The sequence below is a fragment of the Odontesthes bonariensis genome, chromosome 17 (genome assembly GCF_027942865.1).
Source record: "Odontesthes bonariensis isolate fOdoBon6 chromosome 17, fOdoBon6.hap1, whole genome shotgun sequence".
In the NCBI taxonomy this organism is placed as follows: domain Eukaryota; kingdom Metazoa; phylum Chordata; class Actinopteri; order Atheriniformes; family Atherinopsidae; genus Odontesthes; species Odontesthes bonariensis.
In genome coordinates this window covers 27,378,954-27,397,155 of record NC_134522.1, presented here as the reverse complement: position 1 = coordinate 27,397,155, position 18,202 = coordinate 27,378,954, and the positions used below count along the sequence as shown (strand labels likewise).

General features: G+C 42.3%; 1 protein-coding gene across 1 annotated transcript in view; it reads right to left on the bottom strand.

Moving 5' to 3' along the window:
• Positions 1 to 18,143, bottom strand: part of brf1a (BRF1 general transcription factor IIIB subunit a) — a 121,090-nt gene extending 102,947 nt beyond the window's left edge. The window contains exons 1-5 of the mRNA XM_075447706.1: positions 17,929 to 18,143; positions 16,626 to 16,834; positions 13,572 to 13,652; positions 4,510 to 4,683; positions 945 to 976 (exon numbers count right to left, since the gene is read on the bottom strand). Of these exons, the coding sequence (XP_075303821.1) occupies positions 945 to 976; positions 4,510 to 4,683; positions 13,572 to 13,652; positions 16,626 to 16,809 (471 nt within the window). The 5' untranslated portion in view covers positions 16,810 to 16,834; positions 17,929 to 18,143. The remainder of the gene's footprint in view (positions 1 to 944; positions 977 to 4,509; positions 4,684 to 13,571; positions 13,653 to 16,625; positions 16,835 to 17,928) is intronic.
• Positions 18,144 to 18,202: the final 59 nt, after the last annotated feature.

The following is an 18,202-nucleotide window of genomic DNA, read 5'->3' as shown; positions in this document are numbered from 1 at the left end:
CCAACTCAATGACTTACATCAGCATATAAAGACTGAATTTCAGCTGTTCAGATTCTGAAATGTTGTTGTTTGTGCACTGAAACAGGCACATCTGCTATCAGATCACAGAAACCTGATAAGGCAGAAGACAGCTGATCTAAAGTCAGTATTGATCCATCTCACATCAATAGGGCCTCCCTGCTGAAGCACTTTTGTGAGGCTCTGTCAAAGCTGACCAGACATTCAAATAATGAAAGAAAGACCATGTGGTCTGGGTGTGGATCCATCATTTTTTTTAAAAACTGAATGATAGAATATAACTACCCCACAGCAGCCGCCTAAATGCTCAGCATTAATAACCCCTCAACCCCACCCACCAAAAATCCACTTCAAATCCACTCCTAGCCTCCAAATGTCAGGGTGTGCTTGGTGGGGGAGGGGCAGCCAGCTACTCCTGGACAGCTGGGAGCATAAAAATAAAAGCCTCTGAGACCAGCTGTGAGTCTGAGAAATGTCCCACTACCACCACCACACCCCCTGACTCACTGAATTGGCTTCCATTAAATATGCACACAAATGGAGAGGTTTCTAAATTTATACACGCCCGACTCAGGTTTAATTATAAGGGTGAGAGTTGAGTGCAGGAGTGGTCAGGAAGAGCTGCTTTATATGGGAGTCGTGGTTAGCGGTAATGAGCTTTTTACTGGTTTCTGCAACAGGGTTTGCCATCAAGACACAGCGTGAGAGGAAGCTCTTTTTCAGGTCTTCAAAAGTTCTTTCAGAACAAATGCTTTAAACAATTCCTGAATGAATTAAAGTGAGTTTACAAACAGTCAGTTGGTTAATCTTCTAAATGACATTTTCATTCAGGGAAACATAGATCATTTTGAGTTCTAAAATGTTTTACGGACCAAAGAGCTCACTGAAAATGATAAATGGCTTCGGCCACAATTCTTTAAACTCACCTGCAAAATGTCGCTGAGATCCAGCAGCATGTCTGAACAAAAACAGGTCAAGGCAACCAAAAAAAAAAAAAAAGAGGAATCAGAGTTAAAAATAACTGGTCAGGATTTGAACCGTGTGTGTCGAGGTCAAACAGAGCAGACCAACCACAGAGAAACAGAACGGTTAGATAACCTATCGAGTTCATAAATAAACATTTATTTTGAAAGCAATGTTAAAAATAAGAACCGGACATAAATCCCACCCCCTCCATGTCCACAGACGTGACATGACGTAGAATAAAATATCAGAGGAACCTGCAGACTTGTGCTCAAACGTTCTCTCCTTAGCTGTGATTAATCGCCATTTTTAACCCCTAAATGACCTGAACTGTACTGTCTTAACTGATATTCTCAGGTTCTGGTGAGGCAGAAGAGATCATGTCCATGTTTGAGCAAGCGAGCAAGGTCAGAGCACAACTAAGCTATGAGGGAAAAGTAGTCAATATGTAGCTAGTTAGCAAGACAGGTAGCAGTTAATAGCCATTTTAATTTGAAAAGCATTCAACAAGCAGCCAGAGCAGATAAAAGTGTGACAGTTTGTCTCTTTTTGTGGTGCGAGCGCCAGGAATAGTCAACCTGTTGCTTCTGCAGGTTGCTTCACCGCATCAGACTGGAATCTAGCCAGGTGCCTAAACCACTGTACTATCAAACTCACTGATAAATCACTGATATTAGAAGTAATAAATCATGTGTTTAAACTAGTGTAAACGGGCACATACCAGCAATGTTTGTCACCGTATGGTTTTGCACAATGTCCACATGGAGCATTGTGACATCGAGTTGCTGCCTCCTCTGGTCAGGAGGTTAGTCAACCCGGCAAAGTAGGTAATTTTGTGAATTATGTTGTTGCAACACATTTGAACCGTAATGCAAGTAAATCCCCTACACAAGTTAGCAACTTTTCGATGCAGTACCAACGTGGCTAAATAGGACCTTGAACTGAGCTGAGAGGAAATGATGCATTGCAGGGCTCAAACGTAGAAAAAGTCAGTAGTCTGATTTAGTATCTGTTGATTTTGATGCTTCAGGAAAAAACTATACACACTATAAATCTTAGAAATTCTATGCAAGACTTGTAATGTTTTTCTAAAGTCAATTCCCCACCTTTGGCTCTTCTCCCAAGTTTTGCAGGGGGGTCAGGTGAACCTCTTCTTTAAGGGATCATGGAATAGTGGCCTTCAAGTCGTTTAGCAGAGGTGATGTGGACCATTTAGATGACCACTATTCTCACTCCTTTAAAGAAAAAGGCCGCCGACCCTACCTGCAAAAATGAAAAACGGAGGGGGATTCAGCTTTAAGCAGATGGCTTTTGAGCATCGACTGATTAACCTCACAAAAAAGCACAAACTTGCTGCCTCATCAGCCTCTGAACAACCCATCCTCCTACTGCCTCAGCTGGCTCAGACACGTTTGGTCACCGTAGTGACAGTGTCTCCGTGGCGACCGGTGCACCTGTCTCCAGGCTGTCAGGGTAGATTAGAGGGGCTCCTCTGAAAAAAAGGCCTCACAATGGAATTAGCAGCACCGCAGATGAAATGGAAAAGATAATCCCAGCAAAGGCCGTCTGGAGATTACAGATGACTCTCTTAGTCAGGAAAATAAACAACAGCAGGTCCTCAAACACACCTGGGTCCTCAGAGGGTGGAAAAAAACAACAAAAAAAACTAAATAAATAAGTATGACACTTATTAGTATCTGCTTGTCATAGTTTCAAAAGAAATCTCAAAAAGGACAGGTTTGCAAGTTCACAAGCCACAGCGGCCCATATGGACAGAATTAGCTTACTGAAATGATTCCTGCTGTTCATTCTGGCCGTGGAAGGATTTCTTCCCATGACAAATTCTATCTGAGCCATAATTAAACACCAGGATCCCACCCAAATTTATCAGATTAAGCAGAATTCCCCCCACACACACACACCTCCAGATAATCCTAACATTAAGACAATGTCATGATGAACTAGGTCATAAAATAAATGGTTATCCCAGCTTGCCGGGACTTCACTCTATGCAACAACTTTGAGATGAACTGTAACTCCGACTGTCACCCAGAATCAGTGCCATGAATGCACAAGCTGGAATGCCTGGAAACAGGAGCAACAGATCAATCCTCAGTCAGGATTTTAAGATTAGATGTTAAATACAACAGGAACCCCTATGAACTGCTGTGCAACACCAAAAGCAATAATTTTTTTTGTTTTTGTTCACAGAGCTACTTTCTGTCGTCCCACTGTAAAATATTAAAGCCATGAGCAGCTTTGAGGACAGATGACCTTAAACGATCTAAAAAAGACACGGTTTTCTAGGAGAGATCAGAGTGGCAGCAAAAGTTTTGCCCTCATTTTTCAGTGTGGCCATCATGAACAGGAATAAACTGCTCCGATTCAGGACAAGGTCGCAGCAACCCAATACTGCAGACTCCTCCTTCGTTCCCATCAGAAGTGGGTGAGACACAGAGCTCAGTTCAAGTAGATTTCTGAACACTGGCAAAAACTATCTTCCCTGTTAAGCAATTCTGAAAGGCAATGAGACTGACCTATCACTCAGGAAATCTCATAACTGTATGATGAAAGAAATCATCAGCAGCAGCAGCTTTTAAGAAGAGAAGTTACTCGGCTGCAAAGATTGAATAAACCTCCTTGACACTTTTTTTAAAAAACAGCAATTATATCAATAAATGATGAGACAGCCAATATGAAGGAAATATTTATAGCTGCCAAAAGTTTAAATCAGCTGCACCTGACAAACAGCTGGGGCTTGAATGAAAGCAGTTAATGCTCAAAAGCAAAGCAGAATGTAGAGGGAAGGTAGGGAGGACGAATTCAAAAAGAGAATTTCACAACACGGGCATAAACTGCAGTGTAAAACGTATGCATCATCCAGACAGCACTGAGCTCTGCTTTGTAGTTGGTGCTCATTAAATTCAACTCCAGGTTAGACAGATGTTTCCATTTCGCTCTGCTCTCGTCCTTCAGCGTTTGTCCCGATCCTCTCTAGTGACAATATTACAGAGTCAGCCAGCTGTGGTAAAGGAAGTGAGCTGAGCTATTTTTACCTCTGCTTTACCCCTCCAAACATGCACAAACAGATACGCCTGTGCAAACATACCCACACACAAAATCCCAGTGAACAATGCAGAAAGAAGGCATCACACCTTGCTCGCCTCTTTTTCATTCGGTTAACCTACCCAGGCCGTCCTGTGCTGCAGTTACGTAACAGAATCATCCTCGGAGGCAAAGGGAGTCAGGACTAAACAGACAATGGCACATTGAACAAAAAGCAAAGAAATGTTGTGTTCATGAAAAAAAGGATCTACTTTAAGGTGGCATTGTTCTAAAGTATCATTCTCAACAACATAGAGCACATGATTAAACATTATGAGTGAAGTGACAGGCTGCCCAACCCGAAAAGTAACCCGCTGACTTTGAAGAGTCCAACAATGTTGAGCACATTTACAAGCCCATAAAAACACTTGAAACTTTCTTATCAAAACTTTGATAAAGAACAGAAACCAACAGAAAGGATACGTGGTGTTCCCTCGGTTCGACAGACCATGTAGATACAGGCGGCGATGACATGGGAGGCCTTGCGACCACGAGTCAGCTGTTTTGTGAGCGCCATTTTATAAAAGTTGAAGGCCGTGTCCAAACAGTGCTTGTTCATCTGCAGCTGGTGACCCAGAGTGTTGATGTGCTGTTTAGCTGAAGAAACAAACAAAAACAAAAAAAAACATCAGTTCACACAGAAATATTCTTTCAACTTTAGTACAAGTGTTTGGTAGGGATGTCCCGATCAGGTTTTTTTGCCCCTGCGTTCGATTCATTTGATTTTGAGTATCTGCCATTACCGAGTCCTGATCTAATACATCTACTGTACATTAAAAAAAAAATGAAGAACAGTGAAGAAACAGATCCAGGATGTCCCTGATTTTTTTTTTTTTTGAATACCTCCACACCGCAGACATTCACGCCCCCAGCTTCAAGCTGCTGCCCTGTTCTGCTTCGCTTTACGGCACGCAGCAAAGTGCCGTCATGCCGCATGCGTTCTTTCTGTGTGGAGTTGAGACGGTCTGACTCTGTACCAGCACATAACAGTAAATACTAAGCGGTTATTTTTTTTCCCCATTTGTTTTGAAATATAGTTCTGATAAAAATAAAATTTTAAAAATGAGAAAAAATATACATATATATCCAATCCTTGATCGGAATATAATGTCCGATTCCGATCGAGTCTGATCGACCCCGATCACGTGATCGGGACAGCACTAGTGTTTGGATTCGTCCTCCGACTGCATCAACGGGCTCCATAACTTTCATGGAAGATGTTAAGATCGACTGCGTACACATGTAGGTTTTGGGCCTCATGGTGAGATAAGACTTAATGGATCAACTCTCAAATATAAAAATAAAAGCACTTTGCGGAATTTAAAGAAAGAGATGGAATAGCTTCCAATTAGCTTGCTGGGCATAATCTCTGAGGTCGGAGTGGAGGGCAACATATGTCGGAGCGCAGAAGAAGAATGAGTGTGTTTGACTTGGCCTCCGCTTTATCCCAGAGCTACAAAACAGGACACAACCGCTCAGTAAAAACACCCTGAAATTCAATGCTACACCAAGTTCACTGAAAGGTTAACTCATAAATAGGCAGGCTTTACAGTCGGGGCAATGTGTCGAATATAAATAAAAACAGCACAGGGATTTGCGAAATCTTATAAACCAATATTCTATTCACCGCAGAGCATAAAAAAAAAACATCACAACGTTGTAAGTGTGACATTTTACTATTTCATAACAAAAAGATGGGACAAGACCGGCATGTTCATATGGTGTCTTTATAGTGTTGCTACAGAACCTGCCATCAACACCATGGCTGAGGACTTCTGCTCTGAGTCTGCAGATCACCACCCTTAGCCTCAGAAAGGAGATGGTTCTACGAGGAACCAATCCTGACCACTAGCTGGGTGGCGCTCCAGCAAGTCATAGAAGCTAACAGAAGTGGAGGTAGACAGGCATGGTGTTGTAGTTTCCTGGTTGTTAAAACAGCAAATAGCATGAAATCAGGTTCTGTAAGCCTTTATGTCTTATCCAAAGATGCTAAACTAAAGCAGAAGTGAATTTGGAGACATTGAAGAATCCCATCAAAAATATAATATAAGAGGACACAGGTCTGCTGTCTTTATTTTGCAGATAGCCGTTTCATAAATTTAACCAGTGAAAAGCTTGTTTTGTTACTAAACTCATAGAGTTCCAACCAGAGACACACAGCAAGTATGAGCAGGCATTTCCGACTAATCCATTTCTTTTTATGTGTTTTCTCGCAAAAGACAACTAACCGAGCTTCCCCTGTGGTCACGGTTTGTCCCTCACTCTCAAATTTGACCCATAAAACAGCTAGGTTTGCCACTTGTGATGAAGACTGACGTTATTTCCGGCTATTTATCTGAGAGACACCACAGGCATTTAGGTCAGTCTAGGTCATCTTCTCTCTGTTCAGCTCCCGTTTACAAATCATGGCGGTGAGGAAAAACCCAAAAATAAATAAATAAATCACTCCGTCAGCAACTCAGCCACAAATCTGCTTCGTTACCAGGCCGTGTTTGCAGTCTCCTCCAGAAAACAGTCTCTGGCACATGTTTCAGAAAGCTTATAGAAAAGCTGAATATACGGGGGAGGTGGCTACACACCATGGCGGACTTCTCACACAGCAGCCTCTTGAGCGATGAGTCCTGGGCGGACGGTTTCTCTTCAGCAGGCAGACAGACCCATGCAGCTGTACCAGTGTGTCACTGCAAATTAACTACGCTGCTGCATCTTATGTGAAAAGCCTGTTATTCTGCTGATCAGCGAATGAGAGTTAGAAGCTCTGATCTTTATTATATTGCCGTTTGCAAAACTCACTCTGCTATGCTCATTTTGTAGAGTTTGAGAAGACTATTTGGGTGGAGTTTAATAGCATATCCATAGTATCCATCCTTACTGGATGGGGGGGGTTGAGAGTCATGCCCCATGTAGGATTTACGCCATGAGATTTTCATGGCAAAAACTTAAAAGTTATACAATTTAAAGTTAAAAAGATGAGTTGTTAGAGGATCAGGAAATGCTGGAGCGGGGCTTTAACAATAGTCTGGGAAAAATCTGGGAACTGAGAAGACCAGTTACTGGAGTTTTGGGAGAGGAATATGGTCCAATTCTAGCCTTATATAGGATTCTACCTGCACAGCAGTCCTGGCTCTGTGTTGTATTTTGTGTTTCGTGACGTCCCAAATGTTCCACCAACACCCAGAGTCTTCTACTAGGTATACAGCTCTATATACCAACCATATATACCTATCAGCATTGATGGTGCCTTCCCAGATGTGCAAGTTGATTACAAGCTGGATGATCCCTCTCCGCTCTCTAAATATAGTGTGAATGTGTGACGACAGAACAGTTTTCCTCTTTGCCTCAGTCATTTTTTAAATGAGCCTTGCACCAGAAAAGACAGCAACATTTATAACTCGTGCTCTACTTGTTGGCACTTTTATCTTGTGTTCACTCAGTATTGCAACTAAGAAATCCACAAGAGCCTCAAAAAGATTCTTCCTCACAGTCAGCCGTGATTGGTTTTAGCCCTTTCCGGGACTAGTTTTTTGTCCATGGAGGTTTGATGTTTGTAAAACCTCCCTGGAGCCAAGAAAAGTTAGTTATTGCTGTGACATCACAATATTAATAAATCATGCAACTAAATCGTGTAAATCAAGGGATGAACGTGTGTGCAGTGGGGCCACACAAGGCGAAAGCTGGAAAACCTTTTTAACCCATCGGTGCCACGGCTGAGTCACAATTAATTTCCACTTAATATGTCCAAGCTTGGGGGTCTGCACGGTGGTGTGGTGGTTAGCACCGTCGCCTCACAGCAAGAAGGTTCCAGGTTCAACTCCCGGCTGGGGCCTTTCTGTGTGGAGTTTGCATGTTCTCCCTGTGTATGCGTGGGTTCTCCGGCTTCTTCCCACTGTCCAAAAACATGCATGTTAGGTTAATTGGCATCCAAAAAAATTGTCTTTAGGAGTGAATGTGAGCGTGCATGGTTGTGTGGCCCTGTGATGGACAGAAAATGGGTAGAGTATAGAAAATGGATAGATGGATGGATGTCCAAGCTTCGCAAACAAGCATTCCCCTGAACTAGACGTAGAGGTGAGAAGGATAATAGCCCAGTAAAGTGAATCTGCCTCATTGGTTACCAGCATTTACACAGGACCACTTGTACACAGAGGAAAATCAACACGCGCAAATACAGTTCAGTCAAGTTTGAATTGCATCAGTACTGTAACTACACACCAGCAAAGAACATAAGGGTTTCATTACAGGCACACGTGCACAAACATACATGGGTCAACACAAGCCTGCAAAATAAAAACATGTTTCTCACACACACACACACACCGGGGGGATAATAGTTTTTAATTGCTCCCATTAAGCTGCTGAGTTCATGACCTCAGACCTGCTCAACATGTCGAGCATCTTCAGACACATAACCACATGTGAGTGAACGACAGACTGTGATGTCTGGGAATGTGAGAGACTGAGCTCATCATGCCTCATCATGCTGTTCGATGTCAAAACAGCATGTGTCAGTGTCAGCGTCAGACAAACGCACTTTCTAATCGTTGCCTGCCTGCCTAAACCACGTCTGGATCTCTTGTTTCGTGGTTCTCTCTCTCGTCAACACTTTTAATGACAATTTAAGCACTCAGACACATGTGAACTCCAACACATCATGATTCAACTGTAAATGATGAGCGCTTTCTCGTTGTCCTGAACCCTTTCTGCAGTCATTTAATTTACTCTGAATAAATGGTTCTTTAATGCACTTTTTTGCAGTTATTTTACAGCATTTGTTGCTGCTGAGTGACAGGTAGGCTCAGCAGGCACGGAGTACATGCACAGTAAATGCAGAAAAATAGGAATAAGAAATCCTATTCATTATGTTACCCAAAAAACAGGCATCTCAATGATAATGGCAGTACCTTGCCATGGTTACTAACAACTACTGGTGTTATTCAGACTGATTTTCAGCCAGACGTGGAAAGCAGGTGCCAGGTAGGGGTTGGGTAACTGTCTGACAGGGGAAAAAAAAAAAAAAGACAGGCCTGCTCGTTGTCACAGAGTTGGCCGGGTATATGGTTGGAACAAATTCAAACTTCACAATGTGTTTAGTGGAAAAACCCAGATGTATTTAGGTAAATAAATACACGATTCAGATTTACGTAGCACCTTTCAATTTGAAGACAATCCCTCTCCCACCTGAGTCTAAACTCGACTGCACATCAGTAAACTCTCTGCTAGTTTTGATCAGACAAATTGTTTTGTTTCAGTTAAACAAAATCTAATTTGTGCCATCATGCTGTAAACAGAACATCTCAGGTCTGCCGCCTTCGTAACAAGAGCAAACACACCACACGGCCTCTTGCACTCGCTTCCGTTGCCTTCTCCAAACTTCTTGTTACAGTTTTGGTATAGGCTCCACATTTCGACGGTTCCTTACAGTGCAGGAAAATTAGCTGTTATTCCCCACCCAGCAGGAGGTCTGGATTAGTTCCTCTGATATTCTACATAGAACAATCCGGCTGTCTGAAACAACCTCTCTGAGACTGTTGGTGGTTCTATGCAGATTCAACGCAGAAGACCCCTCCAACCATAGTGTTGATGGCTGATTTTGCTCAAGATGTGTCTTGGAACTCGTAACTTGCGACAGTTAAAGTTTAAAACTAGATCTTTATCATAGTTGAATTTTAAAACTTTGGCCAAGATTAGATTCCCATTTCCCTCCAGTTATAAAACATAAATTTGGATGGAATGACATTTTGTTTATTTTATGGACTCTAAAATCATCTAGCTTATGCATATTTTTAATCCTTTGTCATAAAGGATCAGGAAGCTTAGAGGACAGCTTTTGGGTAGATACAGCTAGAGTTTAAGTCAGAGGGACTGAATCTTTTAGCCCTTTTAGTGACAATTGGTTTTGTGATCAAATGATCAGACTCAACCTTTTTATACCCACATTTTATTAGAAACATAAATAAAACTCAGGAACAAATACTTATTATAACCTTAAGGCAAATCTTAAAACAATTCAAGTCTGAATACCTCACAGTGCGAGGTGGAAACAAAATGTTGCTTCGGGTTGATTTGCTTGGAGCACTCTGAGCAGCTGCTGTAAGAATAAAAAATGTGACTGCGATCGTAATTCCTACTAAGTTTGTGGCACAACTAGGTAGGGCAGACTCAGCCAACAGCATTAATAAGGACTTTCCTTCACAGGTTCAAGTTATTTTACTGGCCTTTACTTAACTCTTCAGCTAAAACCTGAGAACAGTGGCTGAATCCTTCATCAAAGCCCCGAGATTAATGAACAATGTCGTGACATTTACATGAACAGAAACTAGGACATCCTGAAGGAGTGTGACATTTACACACAAATCTGATCAACATACCCAGGGAGGCAGAAATACACCTCGATATGTTGTTCTTTTTGGTTTTTTAACTAAAAGGATCATCTTGACTGAATTTTACTGCTGTAGTGAAGGAGGGAAAAATAACAGGGTGACAGACAGATGCAGAGTTAGCTTTGTTGCTACTGAACTGGTGAGTAATAACCGATTGGTGCTCTTTTGTGTGCGGATCGCATTGTTTTGTTTAACGGATTTAAAATCGTACAAAAGAGCACGATCGTGATCATTCCTCCCTGTGCTCAGAAGCTGTGGTCGATTCCTATAATAAAACTAATGAAATACGTTTATTTATATCGTCCAGACATTTACTTTAGTGCTCTGTGTCATGGGAAATCTATTCTAAATCTAATATCCAGTTTAGATTCGGATAAACTGTGTTTTCACTGTGAAATATTGCCAGAAGCGCAGCATTTAAATCCCAGGCAACAAGCCTTAACACAAGCCCACTGCGTGTTGGGCAGCACCGCTTCACCAATCCCTCATTTGTTGATACAAACACCGGAGGAGGAGGGATTTTTGCTCGCAGATATGGTTCAGTCAATGGGGAGATGGTGAAGGGCTCAGACGCCAGCTGGGGAACACTTTGTGAAACAAAATAAGCTTTTCTATCTCAGAGACTCATCCAGACTCACAGACACAAAGCATGATGAGGCTATTCTCAAGGCCACGTCGGCCAAAACACCAATCGCAACAGCAAAACATGAGCTCTGTGTTATACACTTTCTAATCCCTACTGCCTCGCTGTATTAGAACAATTCTCCAACTTGGAAGTATTTCAGAAGATCAGACATGAAGCATGTCTTCTTGGTAGATCCGAAACTACAGTGGCTACCTTAGAAAAAGGCCAGACTGGCAGAGCCATAATGCAAAAACTTGGCCTACAACATTTGCATGTCTGAGGTTAAACAAGCTGTTCCTTAAACTTGTAGTGCACTTAGGCCATTATGGCAGATTTACTGACACGGAAGACAGCAAGCTAACATAAAAGTTTATCGATGGCACTCCCATTTACAAAGACTTGACAGAACTATAGAAAACCCAAATTTTGTCTCACATTTGAAGTTGGGATGATTATATAGTAAAAATGACAGTCATCAGCTATTCCGGACAACACAGGTGTCAACACAAAGTATATACAGCAGTGAAAATCTTTTAAACAAGAGAGGGTAATGACAGATTGAAACCTGTTAACAGTAAGCCTCATGCCATTTTTCTAAAAAAAAAAAAAAAAGTACAAAGTTCCTGCTCACACTGAGCCATCACAGAAGACATGGCATTACAGTCAGCATAAAAAGTAAATACAGGCAGACTCCAAATTCAGAGGCGGCTTGTTTGAAAACAGACGTCGTCGTTAGCGGGGTTGCCAGCCTTGGTGCGCTACTGATCAGCCATGCCAGTGGTTCCAGTGGGTTGCTGGCCTCATGCATGCTAAACACCAGTTAGGTTACCAGTTACCAGCACCAGCTTATCACTGGCCAGATCAGAGGTTGGCTTCAGCAAGGATACATCCTCAGCCAGCTTCTTAGTGGCGCATGTTTCACACACCCACATGTTGCTTGCAATGCTAACGATAAGTTACAGCGATGAACCTCAAAACTGAATGCACTCCAACACCTTGTTGACTAGCACATATAAAAGATGCACACTCATTTCAAACTAATGGTACAACACGTGTTCACACACACACAGTAGTAATCTAACAGCAGCAGTGCATTACCCAGTACTCGTCTTGCTATCTGCTCTCACACACACGCTGTGACTAAACTAATAAACTAATCCCCTACATCCACACGCACCGCCGTGTTACTCAGCGTCTGCTGCGGTCTGACAGCCTTGTGACTTAGCAGCTCCATCGTATGAAACATCATAAGCAGAGCAGACGGTCGTCGCCGCGGTAACCAGCTGCTCCGAGTCAAGCTCTGGGCTCTCTGCCCGGCTGCCAGCCGACTCTGAGCCGAGCAGTTTGTGTTTTTCTGCAAGCTGCTGATGCGTTTTAGCTTTTTAAACAAAGTCCTGCGTCAGCGACAGATCGGCTGACACTGAATTGAAAGCAAAGTTAGATCGCCAGCTCTGGAGAACAGAACATGAGTCACCAAATATCAATGTTTCCGTTTGAAAAATGATCATTTTCTGCTCTTCCTGACAGCAGGCTGGAAAGAACCATCAACACTTTCAATTTGAGAAAAGTCAGTGGACATATACAGTGGGTAAAGATAGAGGTGTTCAGAGTGACACATCTGCACTAAAATGATTTGAACTTGAAATTTATGGAGCCTTTCAGAGTTTCAGCTCATTGCGAAGCTCTTCTACTCCAACTTGTGCTGCTCTCCTTTTCTGCAACATGCAACTATTTCCAAAAAGCTCTAAAGACATACGCGTGCTACCAGCTTAGCAACAAACAGACGGCAGACGCAAAGAGATGTGAGCTGTTGAAGGTAGCGGAGCACTTAACAGCATAAGAACAAAAAGAAGAAACGCTTTGATTGGATGGACACAAGTTGCTCTGCAACAGCTGGAGAAGTTGATCAGCACCTTGACGACACATCAACCTTCACACCTGTTTTTTGCTGCCGTCTGGTATTTGTATACACTCTATATGTACCAGACTGTTCATTGTGTGGGGTTTCCTGTTAACATTTAGACTAAACTTCATTCATGGAAAACAAATTTTGCACCAAATGAACCAACAACCGGGTGACTGACTTAAATGTGTAGCACAAACTCTACAAGACCTCTTTAAAAGAATGCATTGAAGGCAGCAAAGTAGAAAAGCTGCTTCTGTGGCTTTTATGACAGAAGAGAACAAACAGGATTGAAAGATCAAAATTAATCTCTGAAAATGTAAAGACTTTAATTGCTTAGCTGAAGTTAAAAACACTGACATGTTGCGACACAGCTGCTTTCAGACGAGAACTCTGCACGCAACAAACAAAGATTATGTGAAATGTATTGCTGCACATTAAATAAGCCTTTACCCGCCGCCGCCTCCTTTCCCCTTTCCCCCACATTCAGCAAATTGATCATGAAAGACTCAATTTTGCAGCAGTGTTTGCTGCACACGTTAGTTAAGCAGCGTAGCTCCCTCTGCTGGTCACTCACCTCTCTGCAGCGTCTGGGCCCGGGACTCTGAGCCCATACCAGATAGGTGTCCATCTCCAAAAGTCGGATTTCTGGGACCACCTGAGCAACAGAGGAAACAAATGTATAGATCAAAAGGAGACTCTGACAGACACGAGTGGAGAAACATGCAGCAAATCATTCATTTTTCCTTAAAAGTTCAACGTAATGGGATACCGAAAAAAAAAAAAGAAAATATCAGAACAACTTTTCATCTGTCCCACAGTGTGATACAACAGCACTCTCTGGTGGACAGATGGGTGAACTACACCCGTGAGAACAATAGTAACAGGGGAGGCCAGGGCAGACTCAGCAGAAATGAACCATCCTGAAGGCTGAAGATGAGGTCAGAGATGAATAATCAGAAGCCAAATGTTACACACAGATAAGCAGCGGTGGACAGACACATATATGAAGTCACGCACAGAAGAGGCCCTGCTGTTCAAACATTAAACATCCATCTGGCAAGCAGCAACCTAATTTTGTCTTTATTTAGGATCGTTACCTGTCAATCATATTATTTATCAGAGGTTACATCCCTTTACAGTCTGATCCTTTTTTTTAATTTATATATATATATATATATATATATATATATACACACACGAGGTGATATACAAAAATAAAACCACAAAGGGAAAGAAAAAATAAATTAATTAAAATAAAATAAATAAAAAGAGAGAAAAACACTAACACATACAAGCAAGATGTTAATAAGCTTTTTCCTGCTAAACATAAGCTGGGCATCTCAGAAGAATGTACACTTTCCATCTATTACAAATTTCCTCAAGTTTACAGCCCTGGAGCCTCACAGAGAAAGTAATTCTCTCCATTTGATAGATTTCATTTATAATATCATACCATTCCCTAATTGTGCTATTTTTTTTTTATATCACAGGGATGAGTTAAAATTCCCTCTTTAAAAAAGGCATAAAAAAAATTTGCTCTTTAATTATCGTTGTTATCATAACAAAAGCAGCTGGGACAAACCACACTGATAACATGGGGATCAGAGGATATCCAGATCAAATCAACCTTACAACCATACTGAAACCTGCTTTTACCAACAGGGCAGTTTTAACTCATTACCTGGGTTCGGTTCATAGTTGTGATGGGCCTGATTTGTTCAGAAATCTTAAAATGACTGGGTATCCATGGAGACGTGTGCACAAACTTACTGGGTCAGTTTGGGTGTAAAAAATAAGCTGTAGAGTGGTAGAAAAAGTCAATGTAAATGAACACAAACACTTTTCAGAGACTTTCAATTAAATCCTCACATGATAACATTTTCCCCCTCGTCACAGAATTCTCCACAATAACAGGTTTTTTTGTGTTTCATTTCCTCCTCAAAAATATCCCAATTTACACCAGTATTCAGTCCGACACAACTGAGCTCTGGTGCACCCTTTATTTTCAATTCTGAGACACTGAACTGTTGCCTCCTTTGTTAAACTGTTACAGCCACCTGTACACAGAATCCATACTTACTAGCCTCATTACCGTCCAAATCACTTGTCTTGACAATCCAAAGGTGTTTGCTGTCGTACATGACCTCCCCTTGCCTGATAAACATCCTTTAAGTTTTCTGACCACACAGACAGGTGATCCCCTCACAACAGCCCCTTTATTCAAAAGCTTGTCCCACAACTAGAGGTCTGATTAGGTGTCATGCAGCAGCAAACACATTCTGATGCCTTTGCAAAAGGGAGACCGGCATATACTGAGGTCATATAAAGCGGACTGTGGCGTTCCCTGCAACCGTGTCCACATGACAACAATGTAACCATAGTTTTTAAACATCTTTTGAATAACTGTACTTTCTTTGTCAAATAAAGCCCAGATGGAAACCATCTAGCAACTGTCTGAACAAACCAGAACTGATTTCTGTATAGAGTTTTTTTCTCCTGCATCTGTGCAGCCTGCTGCACTGTAATGATCAGAGTACAGCGTGCGCTCCAAATCAGGGAGAGCTAATTAAACTTGACATGAGAGCCGACTTCACAGAGAGGCAAGAGGCAGTTTTACAGCTGAGAAGGACATAAACGTGGGAATGAGGATCACTCTGTCGCTTCTAATGTGATCATGTATAATTCAAACGAAATTCTAAGTCTATAAATTGCAGCAGGTGTCTGGACGTGAACTCGGTAAAGTCTCCGCCGAGATCGAGCTTGAAACACTTTGTACCCAAGAAAGTTTGAGGCTGCCACAGCTGACGAAGGCGCTTCAATCAAGAAGAAAATTAAATGTCTTAATACATTCACAAAGTGTGACTAAAACCTGTTTTTGCTCTGCTTGATTATAACTATGTGTAGATTTATAAGGAAACAATTAACTGGAACGAATTTCCTCAAACAGTCCTCAAGCTATACATTTTTAAGAGAAGGCAGACATTATAATTTTAGATGCATGCACTTATCAAGGAAAGCCAAAGGGTTTAAATCAGAGGAGTCAGAAACAGCAAGCATGCCCTTGGATAAAAGATTTAAAAAAAAATAAATAAATAAATAAATATTCACTTAGTTTTGCTCAATGTCTGGGTGCCTACAGGATCATGATTATGTCATTTGGTCCCATATAAATTTAGCAAAGGAGCCTCACACTTTGAAACCTCCGCCAAAGACTTCAGAGAGACTTACGGTAGAGATTTCTTATTGCAAACATAACGAGTCCAGAGAAGGTTCAATTTGCAGGATTAGTTACCATGGTGATGCACCCAGGTAAGCAGTGAACCACTTTGAAGGTACTGAAAAACACAGGGTTAAAACTTCGCTATGTCCCAAATCCTGCTGCACAGTGCAGGAATTCTGGGAAAGTTTCCCACTTAGGCTCAAATGAACCATAAATGACTTAATATGTTATTCACATTACATCCTCACATGAAAAATATCTAGAAAAAGAAAGTGAATAAGTAACTAATGAACCACAACATCCGCTTTTAGCGCTTCAGCGTGCATACGTTTAGTGTGGGGCTGTTACTGGGGAGCAGGTTTGGAGAGACAGGAAACATGAAGAGAGAGAAGTCCTATCAGGTCTCACCTTCTGAAGACACAAACTGCCCAACAGCCAGCGACCCTCCACCTCCCGTCTCCACAAACTCCACTTCGGACACGATGATGTTGTCCTCCAGCACGGAGCCACAGACCATGCACACGGCATCGCCACGGGCCTGGTCGACATCAATGTCCGAGCTGCCGCAGTTCTTGCACACCTTGGAGCTCATGGTGCCGCCGCACACGCCTCAAAACCTGATGGGAAAAGAGAGAACCGCTTTGAAATTTAAACAAAACAAAACAGTTTCCACCTTTGTTGACAAAATATGGCTGCCCAGTACTTGAGTTGGTATTGTCATAGAAACAAAGTGAAAGCTTCTAAGAGGACAAGCCCAGTTTGTCTGGGCCACAGAGAGATTCTGAAACAACGTGCCCACCACTGTTCTGCAAGACACACACACACACACACACGTGCAGTGTTATGGATACGGTCCATTTGTGGCTGCATAATTCAGTGGCTATATAACTCTTTGAGGACATTTTGCATTTATTTATGCTGTCATTCTGAGTATGTGCGATTATTTCGCATCCATCTTTATTTTGGAATCTTACATCATTTTTGTGGGCTTTTTCCATCTCTTCGTGGGACATTTCGTTTTACTTTGCTTCTATAAAGAAAAGGAAAGGGTACTGGTCATTTCATTCTTGGGCTTCTTGCCCCAGAACCAGTGTCCAATACCCAATTCTGTAATTCATCCATGAGCCCACGGGGGGGAACATTAAAGCTCAGGGTCCCTGAACGGTTAATCCGCCCATGATGATGATGATGATGATGATACCGGTGCGATTCTACGGGTAATGCAGTGATTTGCACAGCTGTATTGGTACTTCTACCCCGGCTGCAGGGTGCTTTTCCACCTCTTTTTGTTCACTCTGCCGGACTCTCTCATATGCATGAGAAGGACCCTCCAACAGTGACTGTGCACAACTTCCCAGCAGCTCTTCTCCCTTTAGCTGGTCAGCTACGTGGCACAGCACAGCAACCGTCAGCTGTTTCTTCTCCTCTATCCTAACACTGATTCTTTTGTGGGACCCCAGATGACCACAAAACTCTTGAATGCCCTCCTCTCGCGTATTTAGGATTAGATCAACATACTTAGCCGGCTGAGCAGTAGGAGTCTCACATGGAGCTGTTGACAAGTGGGGCAGAAGCTAACGGAGGCTGCTAACCGGCAAAATGAACACAGTAATGCTTTAGCAGTCACCTCACCTCCATGTGGTCATGTGCATCATATCCTCCCGTGCAGGCTAACACAACCATACATAGCCAGTGCTGACAAAGTTCATACCTTTCGTCCGTTGAAATTGGACAGCAGCAGTGTAACAGTCACGCCGGGGCGCGTGTCAGCGTCCTCGGTACAAGTGTTTTCTACAAAAGCAGCGATTTAAAGTGTTTTTTTTTTTCATTAACTCTCGAGTTTATCTCATTGTTACCAAGGTTTGTTAGGAACTAACAGCAACCTGACTGCTCGTCAAGGTTTGGTAAACGCTGTACCAACAGCGCCGCAACGTAAGACACGTCTCACCCAGCACGTGCGTTTGATGCTAGGGAGACTTGGACGA